The 18,293-nt window shown below is 40.3% G+C and overlaps 1 protein-coding gene across 1 annotated transcript in view; it reads left to right on the forward strand.

Annotated features, from left to right (window-relative positions):
• LOC127574855 (venom phosphodiesterase 2-like) overlaps positions 1-18,293 on the forward strand; it is a 101,034-nt gene that overhangs the window by 70,710 nt on the left and 12,031 nt on the right. The window contains exons 12-19 of the mRNA XM_052024305.1: positions 1,478-1,609; positions 5,439-5,470; positions 5,583-5,710; positions 6,537-6,603; positions 6,738-6,825; positions 12,038-12,216; positions 12,326-12,377; positions 15,504-15,658. Coding sequence (XP_051880265.1) covers positions 1,478-1,609; positions 5,439-5,470; positions 5,583-5,710; positions 6,537-6,603; positions 6,738-6,825; positions 12,038-12,216; positions 12,326-12,377; positions 15,504-15,658 — 833 coding nt within the window. The remainder of the gene's footprint in view (positions 1-1,477; positions 1,610-5,438; positions 5,471-5,582; positions 5,711-6,536; positions 6,604-6,737; positions 6,826-12,037; positions 12,217-12,325; positions 12,378-15,503; positions 15,659-18,293) is intronic.

Raw genomic sequence — 18,293 nt, forward strand, 5'->3', positions numbered from 1 at the left:
CTATCCTGTTGTAACTTACGACAACCGTCTACACTATCCACAACCCCACCAACCTTCGTGTTGTCTGCAAATTTACTAACCCATCCTCACACTTACTCATCCAAGTCATTTATAAAAATCACAAAGAGCAGGGGTCCCAGAACAGATCCCAGTGGAACACTGCTAGTCACCGACCTCCAGTCAGAATATTCTCCGTCTACTGCCATCCTCTGCCTTCTGTGGGGAAGCCAATTCCAAATCCATGCAGCCAAGTCTCCATGGATCCCATGCCACATGACTTTCTGGATGAGCCTACCGTGAGGAACCTTGTCAAACACCTTACTAAAGTCCATATACACCACATCCATTGCTCTACCTTCATCTATTTGTTCTGTTGCTTCCTCGAAAAACTCCAATTAGGCTCGTGAGGCATGACCTGCCCCTCAAAGCCATGTTGACTATCCCTAATAAGACTATGCTTCTCCAAATGTTCATAAATTCTGTCCCTAAGAATCTTGTCCAATAGCTTGTCCGCCACTGATGTAAGACTCGCTGGTCTTCTCAGGATTATCCCTATTACTTTTCTTGAACAAGGCAACAACATTTGCCATCCTCCAATCCTTTGTTACCACTCCTGTGGCTAGGGAGGATGCAAATATCATGGTCAATGCCTTAGCGATCTCTTCCCTCACCTCCCATAGTAACCTGGGGTATATCCTGTCTAGCCCCTGGGACTTGTCTGTCCTAATGTTTTTCAGAAGCTCCAACACTACCTCTTTCTTAACCTCAGCGTGCTCCAGCACATTACCCTACACTGACCTCGCATTTGTCAAAGTCCCTCTCCCTACTGAACACTGAAGCAAAGAATTTATCTGCACAGAATTTAGCATTTATGGGGAATGGAGTGATTTTTCTCCTGGCTGAAGTATAATGTCTACCCTGACATTTATTTTCCACTTATTTCAATTTGTGTCCTCTGATCTGTTGGCTCTTGCTTGCTTTAAAGCAATCATTTACTTACCTGACCAGATGCTCTAATGTATTTCCCACAGTTAAATGACACCTCCATTCCTTTCCATCTAATTCCTCCATCTTCTTGGTAGTTTTCCCTCTGTTACTAATCACTGGCCTTTCCAGTACTCTGATAGCTACTCTGAAGGATGGTTCAATCTTCAGAGCTCTAAGTGGAGAAAATTGGGCTACAACTTGGTATCAAGTTAATACATATTTATTGTCTGGTTAAAATTCGTTGGAGAAATGTTGCTTATGTACAGTATAACATGGTGCAGATGCTGAAAATGTGAGATAAGACAGAAAATGCTGGAAATACTCTGTCCTTCAGACAGCATCTGGGGGATGTGGGGGGGGGGGGAAAGAGTGCAATGCTAATGAAAAGTCATCAACCTGCGGTGTTTATATCCTGACATACAATGCAGTATTCAAGCATTTCTGTTATGTTTTGTATTCACTGTGGTTTGCTAACTTAATATCTTTTTAGGAATGGAAGAAGTAGACTGTTCTAAGATTGCATATATGGAGAGTTACTTGGACAATGTAGAGGACATTTATATAAGGTCTGGCCCAGCACCTCGGTTAAGGAGCAAAACTGTTCCTGAGAATTATTTCAAATGTAAGTAACCAAAACAATGTTATGATATTTCAGATTCTTACAGATTAATAAGAATCACTTTTCTGTTTTGTAAAGCTGCATAGGTTGCCAACTGTTTGAGGGGGAAAGAAATAAAAAATTTTTTGCTGTTGAAAATGCAGGGACTTTGGCCCCCTGCAATCCGTGGATAAAAAACTCCTGCGGAAGCGAAGTGATTGCAGGTGCTAGATGGGAGTGCCTACTCCTAGGCAAAAGTAGGGTGGAAAGTGAACAGAGGGCTGTGAATGGTAGAAGTCCACTTAATTATTCGTCTGATAATGCTGAGGTGCTGGTGATCCTAAAGGATATAATCCAGAGTTAATACCAAATTTTAGCTGGTAGCTCTCTTTACAGTCCATCTAATATTCTGCAGAGTGTAGAACACTGACCCATGATCTGAATGAAATCTTCAAAATATTGTAACTTGTGCATAAGAACATAAAAGTAGGAGGAAGCCATTCAGCCCCCTTGTGCTTGTTCCACCGTTCAATAAGATCATGGCAAATAATTTACTTCAGCATCATTTTACAGTGAACGTAGAACAGTACAGCACTGAGCAGCCCACGGTGTTGTGCCAATCTTCATGTCAATGTTATTAAATATCTTCTTCCTGTGTATCATCCATATCTTTCCATTCCCTTCATATTCATGTCCCTATCTAAAAGCCTCTTAAACTCCACCAAACTGCCTGATTCCACTACCCCGGTAACCCGTTCCAGGCACCTACCACTCCGTGTTTTTAAAGAAAACTTGCCCCTCACATCACCTCTAAACTTACCCCTCTAACCTTAAAAATATGTCCTCTGGTATTTAACATTTCCATCCTGGGAAAAGATTTTGACTGTCTATGTCTATCAGGTCTCCCCCTCAGTCTGCGGTCTAGGGAGAACACCCCAAGTTTGTCCAACCTTTTCTTGTCGCTCATACCCTCTAATCCAGGCAGCATCCTGGCAAACCCCTTCTGCACCCTCTCCATGGTCTCCACATCCTTCCTATCATGGGGCGACCAGAACTGCACGCAGTATTCCAAGTGCAGTCTAACTAAAGTTTTATACAGCTGCAGCATGACTTCCTTGCTCTTGTACTCAACACCCCTGCCAATGAAGGCAAGCATTCCATACGCCTTCCTTACCACCTTATGCACTTGCGTAGCCACTGTCAGTGAACTATGGACTTGGACCCCAAGATCCCTCGTACTTCAATGTTATTAAGGGGCCTACCATTAACTGTATACTTTCTCCTTTCATTTGACCTCCCAAACTGCAACATTTCACACTTTCCTGGATTAAACTCCATCCGCCACTTCTCTGCCCATATCTGTAACTGATCTATATCCTGCTGTATTCTTTGATAGTCCTTTACACTGTCCACAACTCCACCAATCTTGGTGTCATCTGCAAACTTGCTAATGTACCTGTCTACATTTTCATCCAAGTCATCAATATATATCATAAACAGAGGTCTCAGCACAGGTCCTTGTAGAACACCACTGGTCACAGACCTCTAGCCAGAATACCAGCCTTCCACCCCTACTCTTTCTTCCAAGGGCAAGCCAGTGCCTTCGAACCCAGACTTGCAATTCACCCTGGATCCCATGCATCTTTATCTCCTGAACTAATGGCTGAGCCTCCACAGCCCTCTAGGATAGAGAATTTTAAAGATTCATTACCTTCTGGATGAAGAAATGTTGTCCAGTGCTGAATGGCCCATGGCTTATTTTGAGATTATGACATCCCAGGCAGGAGAAAAGTCAATCCTGCATTTACCCTGTCAAACTTGAATAATAATTTTGGCTGTTTCAATGAGATTACTTGCTGTTCTTCTAAAATTAAGGGAGATTAAGCCCAGTCTGTTTTACCATTCCTCATGGAATAACCCCTTTCATCCAGGGAATCAATCTGATGGAACTTCACACAGCACTTGCTCTGTTATAAGTACACCCTTTCTTAGTAGGGAGACCAACTCTGTACACATTCCAGCTGCAGTCGTATCAGGCCCTTTATATTTGTTGTTTTACTCCTGTACTCAAATCCTCTGGCACTCAGATCCCCTTTTCTAATTTCCTTACTAATCGTTTCCTGCAACTACATGTTAACTTTCACATTCAGGGACATTCAGGTCCTCTAAACTGCAACATCTTTCAATTACTCAACATTATAAATAATGCTCAGTATTTCTACCTATTCCCCTACCAAAGTGGATGTCCTCAGTTTTTCCTCGCATGATATTCTACTTGCTGTGTCCTTGCCTATTCACTCATACCTGTCCGTACATCCTGAAACCATTCTACATACTGTTCGCAACTCGTACTGGTTGCTGCCTTTTATATCACCAGCAAACTGGGATATTATTACACTAGGTTCCCTCATACAAATCATTGATGTTGGTTGTGAGCAGCTAAAGCCTCAGCATAAATCCCTGCAGTACCCATTAGTCATAGCCTGCCAAACTGAAATGTCTTGTTTATTCTGGCTGCTTCCTGCCTGTTAATCAATCCATCTCAGTACTTTACCCCAGATTGCATTTTCTGTAATTTTAAGTTTCAGTGTGGTTTATAAAAAGATTGTGTGACACTTATTGGAAGGCTTTCTGAAATTTTAAATGCATTAGTCCAGTGGTTCCCCTTTCTATTCTGATTGTTGCAACTCCAACTGAGTTGTTAAACATTAGTTCCTTTCCATAAGTTAATGTTATCTCTGCCAACTCCCATTATTATTCTCTCCCTTCTTTCTTAAATATTGTGTTAAATTTGTTACCTTCCAATCTATGGGAATCATTCATGATTCTATGGAATTTTGGAAGATGACAAACAGGGCATCCACCATCACTATAGCTGCCTCATTGGATGCAAATCATCAGGTCCCAGGAATTTATCAGCTTTCAGGTTCCATTAAAATCTTCACTGCCAACACACGGAAGCAGGCCCACTTGCGCACAGTTTGGAGGGCCAGATCTTCCCTCTGTGGAGCTTTAAGGAGTCTAATACAGAAGGCTTCTCTGGACACTCCAGCCTATTTGATTCATCCCACATGAAATCAAGAAATGTGAGAGCACCGGATACATCAAAGGCTATAAGGCCAAACATCCCAGCTATAGTACTGAAGGTTTGCACTTCAGAACAAGAAGCACCTCTAGCTAAACTGTTCCAGTACAGTTACAGTACTGGTATCTACCCAAGAACGTGGAAAATTGCCCACAAGGTTATATCAACCACTTTGATAGGTCTGGAGGTCAGTGGTTTATACATGGAGTAAGGACACTAGTGACCAGCTGGGATTTTACTGTAGTCAGATGTTTTGATGGTGTTACTTGCATTATTTAATGAATTTAGATTTGTATCTGCATTGATGGGATTTGAACTTGAGTCTCTTGACTGTTAGTCCAAACCTCCGGACTGTTTGTCTGGCACTTTATCTGCTGTGCCAGCAGCATTGACATTTAATGTACGGAGCAATGGCTAGTTTACTCTTAGCCAACTGGTCCTTGTGCAGACAGGGTGTTACATTGAACACCAGCCACCAAAATGTTCCTTATTGAATGCTGTCAAGCAAACTAAATTGGAGTCAGATGCTTAATGCTCTGGGCAACTGTTCCTTGTACAGATGGCAACATTTACTAAAATGGCATTATGTTCCAAATGCAGGTTGAGTAACATTTCAGCTAAGGGACCAACTTTTGAAAATTGCTCTCGGACTATAATCTCCCTTTTTGGAAGGGAAGCTGTGAGAATCAGGAGCAGGGGATAAGTTTCTTTTTTTTAAATATCAACTCTTCCCTTCTGTGACTAACTTTACTATGGTTTTTATTTCAGTTGATTCAGAAGGTGTTGTGAAAAAGCTGGCTGTAAGTGGATTCCTCAATGCTCTCATATGTATGATGGACTTTATAAAAAGCATTAAGTTCTCATGTAACAACTTTAGAACAGAGCTAATATGTAATCTCTTTGTTGCATTAGTGCAGATCATCAGATCAGCACTTCATACCCTACCTGAAGCATCACTTGCCAAAGCGTTTGCACTACGCCAGCAGCAGAAGAATCGAAGATGTTAACTTGTATATGGACCCACAGTGGCAGGCTGGTCTGTAAGTTAAACTAAAGGCAATGATAGTAACTGATGGAAATGTGAAATAGAAACCAAAAATTGCTGCAATTGCTCAACAGACTAGCAGTACCTATTGAGAGTAAATGGGCCAACATGATACGCATTGAACCACTGCTGAGAGATTTTGCAAAAATTCCCTCTACAAACATTAGCTAAGTGCTTGTTAGCATTTTTAACATTCACATCATAAGTTTATTTTGGCTGTTAACTTAAATTACTTACAAATGGATAATTACTTGGAGGAATTGTAATAGGTCCACAAATAGGCTGAAAGTAATTGTGTAAACTTTAGAGCAGGCATTTACTACAGTAACCTCTGTCTGCATGATCAAATTATAACTCAGTCAAATCCTCTTCACATATGTACAATATTTGGTATATTTTCCTTATTGGCTTATTTAGTCTAATTACCTCTTGGGGAAACTTGCTGGTGACATCATTTTTGCTTTTTTATAAGAAAACTCATTTTACTGTCCTCCTTTTATCAGTAACACAGGCAATAACTAAATGGAGCTTTGCCTTTTTAACCATCCACCGTATTAGTGAAGGCTATGCATCGTGTTCAGCAGATACCTTTTATCAAATGAGAAAATTATGTAGATAAGTGCAGAGTCTGTCACCTTTATGCATTCTGCCCAGGTTACTGCATCTTCATTTCATTTTGGAGTGTTATTTAAAAATATTTTATTCCACTTATTTTTGGGCCTTTTGACTTCGTCAGCTGTTGCATAAAATAAATGTATAATTTAATCATGTGGCATTTTGCATTAAGCTAACATTTCATTCATTATGCTACTCTTTCTCAGGAAACCTCCATTTAAATATTGCACGGGTGGATTTCATGGTTCTGATAACCAGTACAAGAATATGCAGGTGAGGTGCATACGTTAGTAGAGGATTTGTCTTGCTCAGTATCTAGGGAGATAAATATCCACGTATTGCTTTAAATTTGCCTCATTTCCACAAGAACTAACGATAGTTCTGTTTCCTTTCTTTGGCAATGGCAGACTATTTTTGTTGGCCATGGACCTGGATTTAAGACCAGGACTGAAGTTCAACCCTTTTCAAATATTGAAGTCTATAATCTGATGTGTGGTAAGAACATGGTTATTATTGCTCAGATATTAAGGATTTTGAGGTTTATTTTGGTATCAAATGCTTTAATCCTACACTCAATATTTACTAAAGTGTTGAAATGGATTGTTGTAGGTCATGCATTATGTAGCCTTTAAAAATATGGGCATAGTAAAGTAATGATGAAAGTGACAGAATTGGGCAGCATTATCATAGTTTAATTAAAAATGCTATGAAAATTTGTATGCAAAATGCAGGCCAGCATTGAAGTTCTCTAGTCTGAGCAGTGGTTATTAGATTTGAAGTGAATATTTTCTGATGAAAAAGAAACTGTTCACCATTGTGGTCCTGAATGTGATAAGTGAGAAATTATTTGTATCTGTTATTGTCAAGTTGTGTTGTATAGCTTTAAAAATAGCATGATAGATTATGTACTTGGTGGATGTGCACACTCGTTCTTTGTAGATCCCTTTGCTGGTCCCCATGGTAGAAAGTTTACAGCTATTTATGTCTAATGTACATATGGACCCTCACATTGATATTGCTTCCTTCAAAGGGTTAATGTTAATCTGGGAACTGAAATTTCATTGTTGGCACAAGCATAAGTACATGAGCTTCTATTTTACTGAGGTGTTGGTTAGCAGATTTAAAATTGTGTTTGATTGGTTCTATCAGCTATATCTTGTTCAACAATCCAAATCTGTGCACAGAGCCATAAGTACTTTTGTTGCCTGCCAGTATTATTTTAATTTGAAGATGGTTGCCAAAGGGTAGATTTGACGATACAGTTGGAGTTTTAATGACTAGAAATGAGTACCAGGTTTATCTAAAATTATCTCTGTTTAAATACAGTTCTCTGCAATCTAGACATAATCCTAATTATGCATTGCTTCAGATGCAGAGACCTGCAAGTGTGCAGGAAACTGATGTAGGGGCAGGGAGATAATTGTTCAGAAGGAAGAAAGAAATGGAGTGAAAGAACAGAGGGCAAAAATTCCCTGCAACCATGAGAGGCTGGAAAGATACTTAAGTTCACTGGCAAGCTTTGCTGGACTCATGAGGGAGAAGGGCAAAAACCGAATGTCAGGAGCAGGCACTAATCTCCAGGTGAGTGACATCAGACAGTGACTCCACATGATGGCTGCTGAGGTGGGGGAATTAACCCTGCTTACCACACTACAACACATAGGTCAGCATTTACAGCAGATGTGGAATAAAGTGGAGGCTGACTGGTGGTTAATATTAGCCAGTAACATAACTACACCAACTTCACGTTCTAGCCGCCAATACACAGATTAAGGGCCAATAGCTTACCCACTGTGTGTCTAGCTTGAGAGGAATAAATGTTGTCTGTAGTTATGTTTTGACTGCATCAACTAAAATGCCAAAAATCAAGGTTTAATTGTAGGGTCCAACTTTACTGCCCAATGTCTATTGTTATAATATCCCATATTAACCACCACCTTGTGTATAATGGATGCTGTGTTCATGGAAGTTACAACATGGAAACAACTCTTCAGCCTTTACATTTACTGTAGCTCTGGTTCTGAATTTTCCCTATCCCCTATTTCTTAACCACATTTCCGATCCATAACCCACGATTCGCTGATGAATTCTTATTGTATTCCATGTGCTTAAAACACAACCTTCTTTGTAAGCAAAAAATAAGTACCCTTCACTGTCTGCTTCAAACTCTCCTTAATATGTCCGCTCATTTTAATTTTCTTAAGCACTGAAAAAAGGATGTTTGTGTCCACTTTGCCCTTCCACTCTATCCATAGTCTGGATGATGAAAGCTTTGGGATATTTCCTGCAGGTTCACAGACAACGTTATTTGTCAGTGTTAGAATACTAAAAACAAAGGATTACAACTTGTACTAAATGAAGCAACATACAAAAAGCTGGAGGAACTCAGCAGGTCAGGAGGATTCCAGCATCTGCAGTCATTTGTCTCCATTATACTGGATGAAACTAGAGAAAAGCAGGCTTGGATTTCAGATTTATATATAATGTAGAGAAATAGTGTGCCATGCATATCAGTAGGATTAATGGCAAATGTTTGTTAAACGTTCAGGCTCTGCATTAAAAGGCCGTGAAGCAGGAAAGACTCTTGCCCTTTAAAGAGCATCAATTTGTGAGGATTCACAAGTTCTCGGAAGTTACAGTGAGAGCAAACAGAATTTTAAAACAAAAAAAATACATTGTCTTCTGTTCTAGATGAGAACTGGTTTTGGTCATCTCGTGGTGGGAAATAGACACTGGAAATATCTCAAGGGGGTTTGATTTGTAGTTTAAGCTCTGAGCCATCACAATTAAAAGTGATGTCAGGTCATTGTACTGCAGCACTAACTTCAGAGGACTCAAAAGATGGAGGAATAAGATCAGTGATCACATTGTTAGATTATTTGAAATAGGTTAAAGGTAGGATATGCCTAAATCACATGAACATAAAATGGAGAATCTCTCTCCAGAATGGTCACTGACTTGGAATAAAATGCTGAGTTGTGTAATCACTGCATTTTCACTGCAAGTATTCAAGCAAGATGAAGACAAGTTTCTGTGTAGAGGGGGATGATATAACTGCGTACTAAAAATAAGTGTTTTTTTTTAATCTCAGAGGAAAACAGACAAATCTGCATAGGTGATGTTGAGAGTGATTAAACTGTCAAAAGCCAGTTGATAGCTGAAGAATTCGCCTATATTCTGCACATTAGAAGAGTGAAAGTTGACCACAATGAGATATTCAAGATTCTGAGTGGATTGGATGGCTCTTTAACTGAGGTTTCCAGGGCTAGGAGACCTAGTCTCAAAATAAGTAACCAGTTATTAAGGACTGAAATGCGGTGAAGCTTCTTTATGCAGATTACAATACATCTTTGGAATTTTATAAATCCAGGGAACTGTGTATAGTCAGTTACTGATTAAAATCGAAGCTGAGCGCTTTGGATATATGGACACATAGGGAACGTGCAGTAAATGGGATGATAAAGTGAATTTGAGATAAAGAAAAAAATCAGCCATGATGTTGTGGAACTCTGGAGCAGTGTTCTAGTTGTGTATTATCATGCCATGTTGCATTTAATTTAAAATTAATCACTCAATTTTGGTGCCCATCTTCATTGTTCCTTTGCTTGTGCTTGTCCTCCTACTCTGCTGTACCTTGGGAGCCAAAGAGTGGATTTTAAGTGCTGCTGAGACTTAGTGGGGAAGACACCTATGGCCTTGTGGGGAAGACACCTATGGCCTTGTAGGCCAGACAAGCAGCTCTGAGCCTGAAATGCCAGTTTGAGTGGCACTCACCCGGACGAGTGGCAGGGTCAGTGCTGATAGGCAGAGCAAAGGCACAGGCGGGGGGAGAAGGAGAACCGTGCACTTGTGCTGTGTTAGAGCCACTGCTACTCCCCAGGGAGGACACCTCACAATCCTCGATCTGTAGAGAGTGCGTTGCCATTCTACTGGTGCACCGGTGGGCTCATTTGAAGTTCGAAGACTGGTGTCTAGAGCCAGGATATCTGACTAGGTACTCAGACTTACATTGAAAGCTTCTTGCACCATATCATGGTTTAATATTGAGAGAGCTGGTCACTGGTTCCAAATATTTTTTCATTGCCATGTGCCCTTGCTGGTTCTGGACTCCCCTCTTCCCTTTGACACTGAGCTCAGTCTTTCAAACGCTAAGCATTTTATCATCTAGGCCAACACCTTTTTGAAAGTCCAGCCAAAGCTCTTGAGTTCTCTGTAATGAAATGTGTGTGGGATCTTGGCCCCTGAGGAATGTACACCTGCCCTTTCCAAGTCTCTATCCAGGCTGCAGTACATTTTCCGGTGACCTCATCTTGGCTCTGTGCATTGGAGTGACAGTGTCACTTCATTACCACTGTCCACTGCCTGGACAGGTTGCAGGTCTGGATATCTAAAAGAAGAAAGCTGCAGGGGTAGAGTGACCGTAACCGCGACCTGCATCTTCCTGTTGCCAGTCGCTTCAACTTCCCCCTCCCACACTATCACTGACATGTCAGTCCTCGGCCTCCTCCTCTGCCAGGAGAATTCCAAGTGCAAACTGGAAGAACAGCACCTCATTTTCCATCTTGGAACCTTGCAGCCTAATGGCATGAACGTTGAATTCTCCCACTTTAAGTAATCCCCACCCCACTTCCCCACAAACCCCACCCCCCCCCCAACGCTTCTTCCCTTTCCTAGCTCCCTTTTTTCTCCTCTCTCTTTCTAACTTTGACCCATCCCCCGGTGAATCTGCTCTCCCCTCCTCCCCTGCACCTGCCTGTCACCATCTCTTGCCTGCATCTACCTATCACCACCCTGTACCCACCCCACCGCCCCTCTTTTATCCACCTATCACTGCTCTGCTTTTCCCTCCTATATATTGGCCTTCCCCTTTTCCTATCTTCAGTCCTGAAGAAGGGTCCTGACCCGAAACGTTGACTTGCCTGCTTTTCTCCACGGATGCTGCCTGGCCTGGCCTGCTGAATTCCTCCAGCATCATTGTGTTTTTCATTAAGGGTAGATTGGTGGTAATCAATCAAGAATTGTAGGAAAATGAGAATGACAGTTTACTACAAGGAACCCATCTTAAATATTCTGCCACTGCCTCAGGAATGACCTCTCTGTAGGGGGAATTAGTAAGAGTTTAATGACCCACATAACGTCTTCATTGGGCTAAGTGTGTGCTGGCATGAGTCAATGCCTCTGCTTAGTTCCTATTGCCTTCATTCATGTACCATCTTGTCCTGCAAGAGAAAGGGAAATGTGTGGTGAAGTGTGCAGAGTACCTGACAGCATATGCAAGGATGCAGATGATAGGCTTGGAGTGTGAGAGTGAGTGGGAACACCATGAGTATCAGACAAGAATCCAAAATAATGGAGATTTTCGCTGAGGGCAAGATGCATTAAGTTGTGTTTGAGGCCAGCAGTGAAGTTGGTGGTTGATAGTATTTAAAGATGCATTTATTGTCCTGGATGTATGGTAGCATAATAGTAACGTTACTCTTCTAATACTTTAATAATTAGGCCAGGGTGTCTGTAGTTCAAGTCCAAGGCTGCTCAGGATTTTAATATCTTCATGTGACGATGAAACAACTGGATTATAGCAAGAATCCATTTGGTCCATTAATGCCCAATCAGGGAAGAAAATCTGTCTTCCTTATTATTATCTGCAGACTCATTATCAGGAAAACAAAAGTTTTTTTCCCCCCCCATTTTCCATTCTTCCCAACAGATTTGTTGAACATCACTCCTGCACCCAACAATGGAACTCATGGAAGTTTAAATCATCTTTTAAAGAAACCTGTATACACCCCGACCCACTTAAAGGAAGCATCTTCAGCATCTTCATGCTTTTCATCTGATTTAATACCAACTGTTAATCCACAAATGAAATGTACATGCAGTTCTCTGGTAATTAAAAGCATTTTTTAGTATTGCAAATATTTTTCTTAAAGTAATGTCACATGACTATATACCAACTTTTGCTGTTTTACTTAAATTTATTTTTTCATAATTTTAGGCATCACTGCCAGAAAGTGCATGTAAGGAATTGCGTCTCTCCTTGGCGGAAGGTAGGAAACCGCAAAGAAAATGTAACGATGTAACAGTCATTGGATGTTGCTGAATCAGGCTTGAGAAAACTCAAAGATGTATTTTTGCTGTCACTGCCCATATGGTATCTGGTGAAGCTGGGTGATTGCCTTTCATAGAAACCAATTGATTTTTATTCTCTTAAACTCTGCGAATAAAACTCAGCCAGGTGCTTTAAGAGATGTCTGATGTGCCTTGACAGAATCAGATTTATTATCACTGACATGTGATGTGAAATTTGTTGTTTGGTGGTAGCAGTACAGTGCAAAAACATAAAATTACTATAAATTACAAAATAAATAGTGCCAAAAATAAGGAATAACAAGATAGTGTTCATGGACCGTACAGAAATCTGATGGTGGAGGGGAAGAAGCTGTTACTGAATGGTTGAGTGTGGGTCTTCAGGCTCCTGCGCCTCCTCCCCAATGGTAGTAATGAGAAGGTATGTCCCAGATGGTGAGGGTCCTTAATGATGGATGCCGCTGCCTCGAGGCACTGCCTCTTGATGTCCTCTGTGGTGGGGAGGGTTGTCCCCTTGATGGAGCTGGCTGAGTCTACAACCCTCTTGCGATCCTGTGCATCGGAGCCACATAGTCATGAGTATAGTATTAAGAGTCATAATCAGTAGTCTGCTTAATGGTGACAATGAAAATCTGGCCCCCGTATGCCCATCTTTTGTAGGATGGATTATAATATTGTCTTTGTGTTGACCACTTCTTAACTTCAACCCAGGAAACAAATGGGACATTGCTCTTAAGCACTTTCAAGCCCTACAACGGAGTTTCTCTTCCTGCCTCGCATAAGAATTCATCCATCACCTCAACCCCCAAGTGGAATGTCCATCTTCAGTTACCTCAAATAATGCCACCATTTTTTCTGCTATGCAGAGAAGATCAGGCGTATGTTGTCACCAAACAAGATGGCACTGCTGCTGTCTGAAGCTGCTAAAAAGATTCAGCAGCTGTAACTGTTGCTATAGTTCAATTCTTCTTAATCTGCTGTTGCATGTCAGAAGTAAAAAGTTCATTGGGAATACAAAGTCTAGAGTACAATGTGCATCTTTGTTGAACTGCCATTGAGGTGCTCCTCCCAGGGCATCCTGTTCCTGACTTTTGCCAAGTAAAGTGTGCTGGGGGTTGGATGTGAACTCATCTGACCTGAATGCGGGGTCAGGGCACCAGCCTCCAGAGCTGAGGGACCAAAGCACTTTTCACCTGGCCCTTCAACTTTACACCAGCTATGGTTAGCATATCAATTGCATCCCCATTCATTTGATTGGGGATGTGATGTGGACCTGGCTGGAAAAGGCAAGTGCAAGTAATTGGTTTATGTTCAGGTAATAACCTGTCAAAAGAGAGTCTGTGGGTGGGGTTTCAGGTACTGATAACCTCGTGTGGTGACTAAGCAGGTCAATTTGCCTGTAGGCACAGCATGTCCCAGGGCAAGCACAACCTGGCCAATAAAATTCCTTTCCTATCATCTTGTACTGTTTTAAAATCTCAGTATCCTTATTTAATGGAAGCTTCCCATGTAAACTTGTGGAATGAGGGAGGTCAGCCAAGAGGATTGAAATAACGGAGGGTAGGAGACAAGGAGGAAGATTTCAGCTACAGATTAGCTGATGCAGGGCTGAGTTTGAGAGTCTTCCAGAAATGGAAATGGGCTGTCCTAATTGCATGGGTATGTAACATTTCAATTTCAGAAGTGAGACAAAGCATATCATAGTCTTTCCAATATTTAGTTGGAGGAATTTCTACCCATCCCATTTGGCAAAGATGGTGGTGAGGTAGATTTGTATGTACATAAGAAGACCGATTCACAACAACATTTCAAGATTTGATAGCTTCAGGGGAGTTTATCCCTGATGTCTTGGCAATATTTATCCCTCAATCAATATCACAAAAATGGAGTATTTTGGTTAATATCAAATTGCTAGTGGGAAGTTGTTGCATGGAAATTAACTGGTTTAGACATTTCCTGAATTAACACAGTAATTATACTCAGAAGCTTGGCATCGACTGTAAAGCACAAGTTGAAGAATGGAAAGATGCTAGAAATGCAAATATTTTCTCTCTGTAGAAATGGATATTAAAACATCTTTTATATTTTATTGTATTATAACTTAAGGTTCCATTAACCCTGTTCTTGTAGGTGCATTTTTTATGTGACGTTAATAATGCCACAAGTCTCAAAGTGTCATTTCATTTTAACATTTGGGCTAATGTCAGCCTTGCTGAAATACAGTGTGGGTGAAAAGAATGTCACATACCTGGAATGGGCAGAATCTGTATGACTGGTTTTCTCACTTCTAGTTTAATGAAAAGGACCTCAAAGCAAGAACCAGTTTACTCCTCTTACCTTGGTCTCTATTTAATAACCTTGTGTAATCTAATTTGACCGAGCACAATAATTTGGCCTTCCCTTGGCAAACATTTGAGAGCTGTCCATTTGAGTGAATTACTGAATGTGCACATTTTTCCAGGCATCTTTGGTTTCTGTCAGTGCAGTTAGTTTGATTTCCTTTTTATCAAATGGCCAGTTTGTTCTTTTTCCCCTTGTTTGGCTGTAAATTCTCTGTGAGGTACATAGAAGAAAACTCTATCACTACCATTGTGGATGATGGCCTTAATCACTTGATTTTTCTTCTGGCTGATAATTAATGTACATTTGGCCCTGTTGATTTTTTGGCAATTCAAATAAGTGATTACTATTCAAATAATAGTAATCACTATACATAAAGACAAAGATTTAACATCCTGGAAAGAAAGGATTTGCAACTGAAAGTATGGATATTTAAAAATACGTATCACAAGATAAGAATCTGTTGCAAAGTTTTTAATGTGTCGGGGGAAAAAAATATTTTGAACACTTCAAAGAGGTAGTTCTGGCCAATTTCATGCAGTTTCATGTATCAACTGATGGTTAAAGTTCATGTGGGAAAAAAATTTTGTACTCATTCCAATGCAATCTTGTTTATCTGGATGGCATGATAGGTCTTTTTTTTAAAAGGTTTAGTGTATATGTTTTGTAATTACTTTGCAGCTATTAGAAATTATTTGTATATGGTATGAAAGAAATGTGGCTAACCTTTGCATTGTATTTTGCAGCTCAAGTTGCAGATTCTAAGCATTTGCCCTATGGACGACCAAGAGTTGTGCAGGAAAACTGTAAATGGTGCCTCCTGCGTCAACACTCGTATGTAAGTGGATACAGCCAAAACATTCTAATGCCGTCGTGGAGTGCATACACAGTCCTCAAAACTGTAAGTTTCCTATTCGTATCCCTTTTGATAAGTGTTTAAGTTTATCTAATGCATCTAAGTTCACTGTTACTAGCCCCCATGCCTCTTTAAGCAATTCTCCAATTAACACATTTGTCCTTTTTTGTTGTTGAATTAATTTTTAGTCACTAGGATCATGCTATTTATTAAAATAAAGATCCTGGAATCTAATTGAAGTACTATGTAAGTTTAGTTCATGTCATTGTTCAGAAATTACACTTGCCTGTTTCTAAGAAAAATGTTTTTTTAGCCATCTTCAGTCACTGGTAAAAACCATTAAGGGGAAATGTTTGACGGTCTTCTGCGGTAGATCGATAGAAAGCTTGGAGAAATGGATTTGGTCGCTATTTATCCAATTTCTTCAGGGCTTCCAGTGATCTTCTGAAGTTAAGTGGGAGGTTGAGAGAATTTCTCCCACCCCTTTCCCTCTAAGCCTACAGGAATTCCAATTCTACCTTAAAGCATTGTTTATATATATATTATTGCCACCAATTGGAGATTTGACATTACTTTTAGTGGTGAATCACAAAATATATTGACTTTTTCAAAAAAGTTTTATAGCAATTTTAAAATCATCGATGTAAGCTTTGGTTCAGATGAAATTGTTAAGGCTGAGCCAAAAGGTCATGTGTTCAAACTCGCTCCAGACCAGGAAATAAGAGGGAGCTGTCAAAAGGTGCTGACTTCATGATAAGATGATAATTGGAGATTCAGTTTTTGTTGGTTGTAAAGTGATCAGGATATCTGAAGTTGTGAAAGGTGTTAAATAAGTGCAAGTATTTTGTGAATTTATTTTCTGATATTCAAAACTGCAAAATCATATTTTTGTGTGCTGTCATTGACTGGATAATCAGGCAAAGCATTGATTTATTTTCTTCACTGTCTTGTATAATTCATGTATATTTTATGGTGACATAATTTTAAGGTGATTGGAGGAAGGTATAAGGGGGATGTCAGGGGTAAGTTTTTTTTTACACAGTGGTGGGTTCATGGAACGCACTGCCCGCAGAGGTTGTGGGGGCAGATACATTAGGGACATTTAAGAGACTCTTAGATAGACATATGAATGATAGAAAAATAGGGGGCTATGTGAGAGGGAAGGGTTAGATAGATCTTAGAGCAGGATAAAATGTCGGCACAACATTGTGGGCCGAAGGGCCTGTACTGTGCTTTTATGTTTTATGTTCTATGTTCTGAGTATTGTCTGAATCTGACATTGCTGCAGGCAAGTTTTTCCATTGTGCCTGTACCTGTATTGTGCATGTGACAATAAACTTGACTCACCTTGACTTGACCTAAGCACATTAGCCTCCACCCAGATCTCTAAAAGTGCACTCCCATAGGTCATTGTTCCAGGCTGGCTGCAGAACAGCTAGAGTGGCTCACATTCTGCTGGTGGCATTTCTCAGCAGAAGCACAAGTTTAGGGATTGCCCCTGCTTCTCCCTTGCCTATGCAATAATGGAAATTCTGAACTTGCTAGCCAAGTTGCCTCGATGATTTCCCGTCTGTGCTCTGCCAGTGGACTTTACATAGCAGTGGAGTGACAGCTTGCTGTGATTCTCATTCCCCTAAACTTGCCGCCTTTGGACTTTAGCTTACGTTGGGGAGTGTGCTCCTAACTCCAAAGACCGGGTGCAGATCTGAGTGTCCATTCACTTGGATAGAATTTGTAGTACAGTGGGGCAAGAAGGAATTGAGAAATTTGTTATTTTTGATTTGTTTGTGTGTAGTGTTTATATTTAAACTCTAAAACATTTCGTAAAAATTTAGTTCTTAAGTAGTTTTTCAATGCCTCTGAATATCAGAAACAATTTTAAAAGATAAACTGGCAAAATTGGGGACGTGGTTTTGCCGGTTGCCAAAGGTTTCCGGGACAAGCCATTATCCACATTACTCCATTTGGTTTTGAATTTTTTTTTTTTTGCTTCTTAGCAGTTTGTTTCTGGGATTGTCTGGATCAGCGGGATCAAGCCTCAGGATCCAAAGGTGGCACATTTAGTGGAATGGGGAGCACTCGTGGTCACTGTGGTGAATGTGGGCTGTGGGCTCTAGTCTGGAAATTCTGGACCGGTGGTTTATCCTTAAATTTGCAGCTACCTTGGTAGCCCTCTGTTTACTGACCTCTACTAAAATAGCTCTCTAGTTGACTTCAAACGTCTGGCTCTTTTCCAGATATGTAGTCAACAGGTTTGTTCTAGGATATTCAAGCTGCATTGATAGCCTAGCATTTTTAATGTCAGCATCAATGTTGAGTGTTACATCTGGCATATTTGACTTATTTTAGTCATGTCAAAAATAACCTGGAGCAGATTTAAATTTGTTCTTGAAAGCATTTCTAAACTGTTAATGAAGATGATTCTTCAGGCAAGATATTTTTAATTTGTGCTATCATTGCTGGGCACCAAGAAGCAGAACCTATAATTGTTTACCATCTAGAAAGGAATATTTGGTCTGGATGTGTCCATCGACTAGTTTATTGTAATTAGACTAGCATAGTTTCTTCCCATTACATTGCATATGTTAATGGATCTGCATGCAAAAACACAGGACTATCCCTTTCGTTGTTTATTTTTTTAAATGTGTTCATTTTGATAAATCTTCTGTCTGTGGGCACT

This window comes from Pristis pectinata, chromosome 10 (genome assembly GCF_009764475.1).
Source record: "Pristis pectinata isolate sPriPec2 chromosome 10, sPriPec2.1.pri, whole genome shotgun sequence".
Lineage (NCBI taxonomy): Eukaryota > Metazoa > Chordata > Chondrichthyes > Rhinopristiformes > Pristidae > Pristis > Pristis pectinata.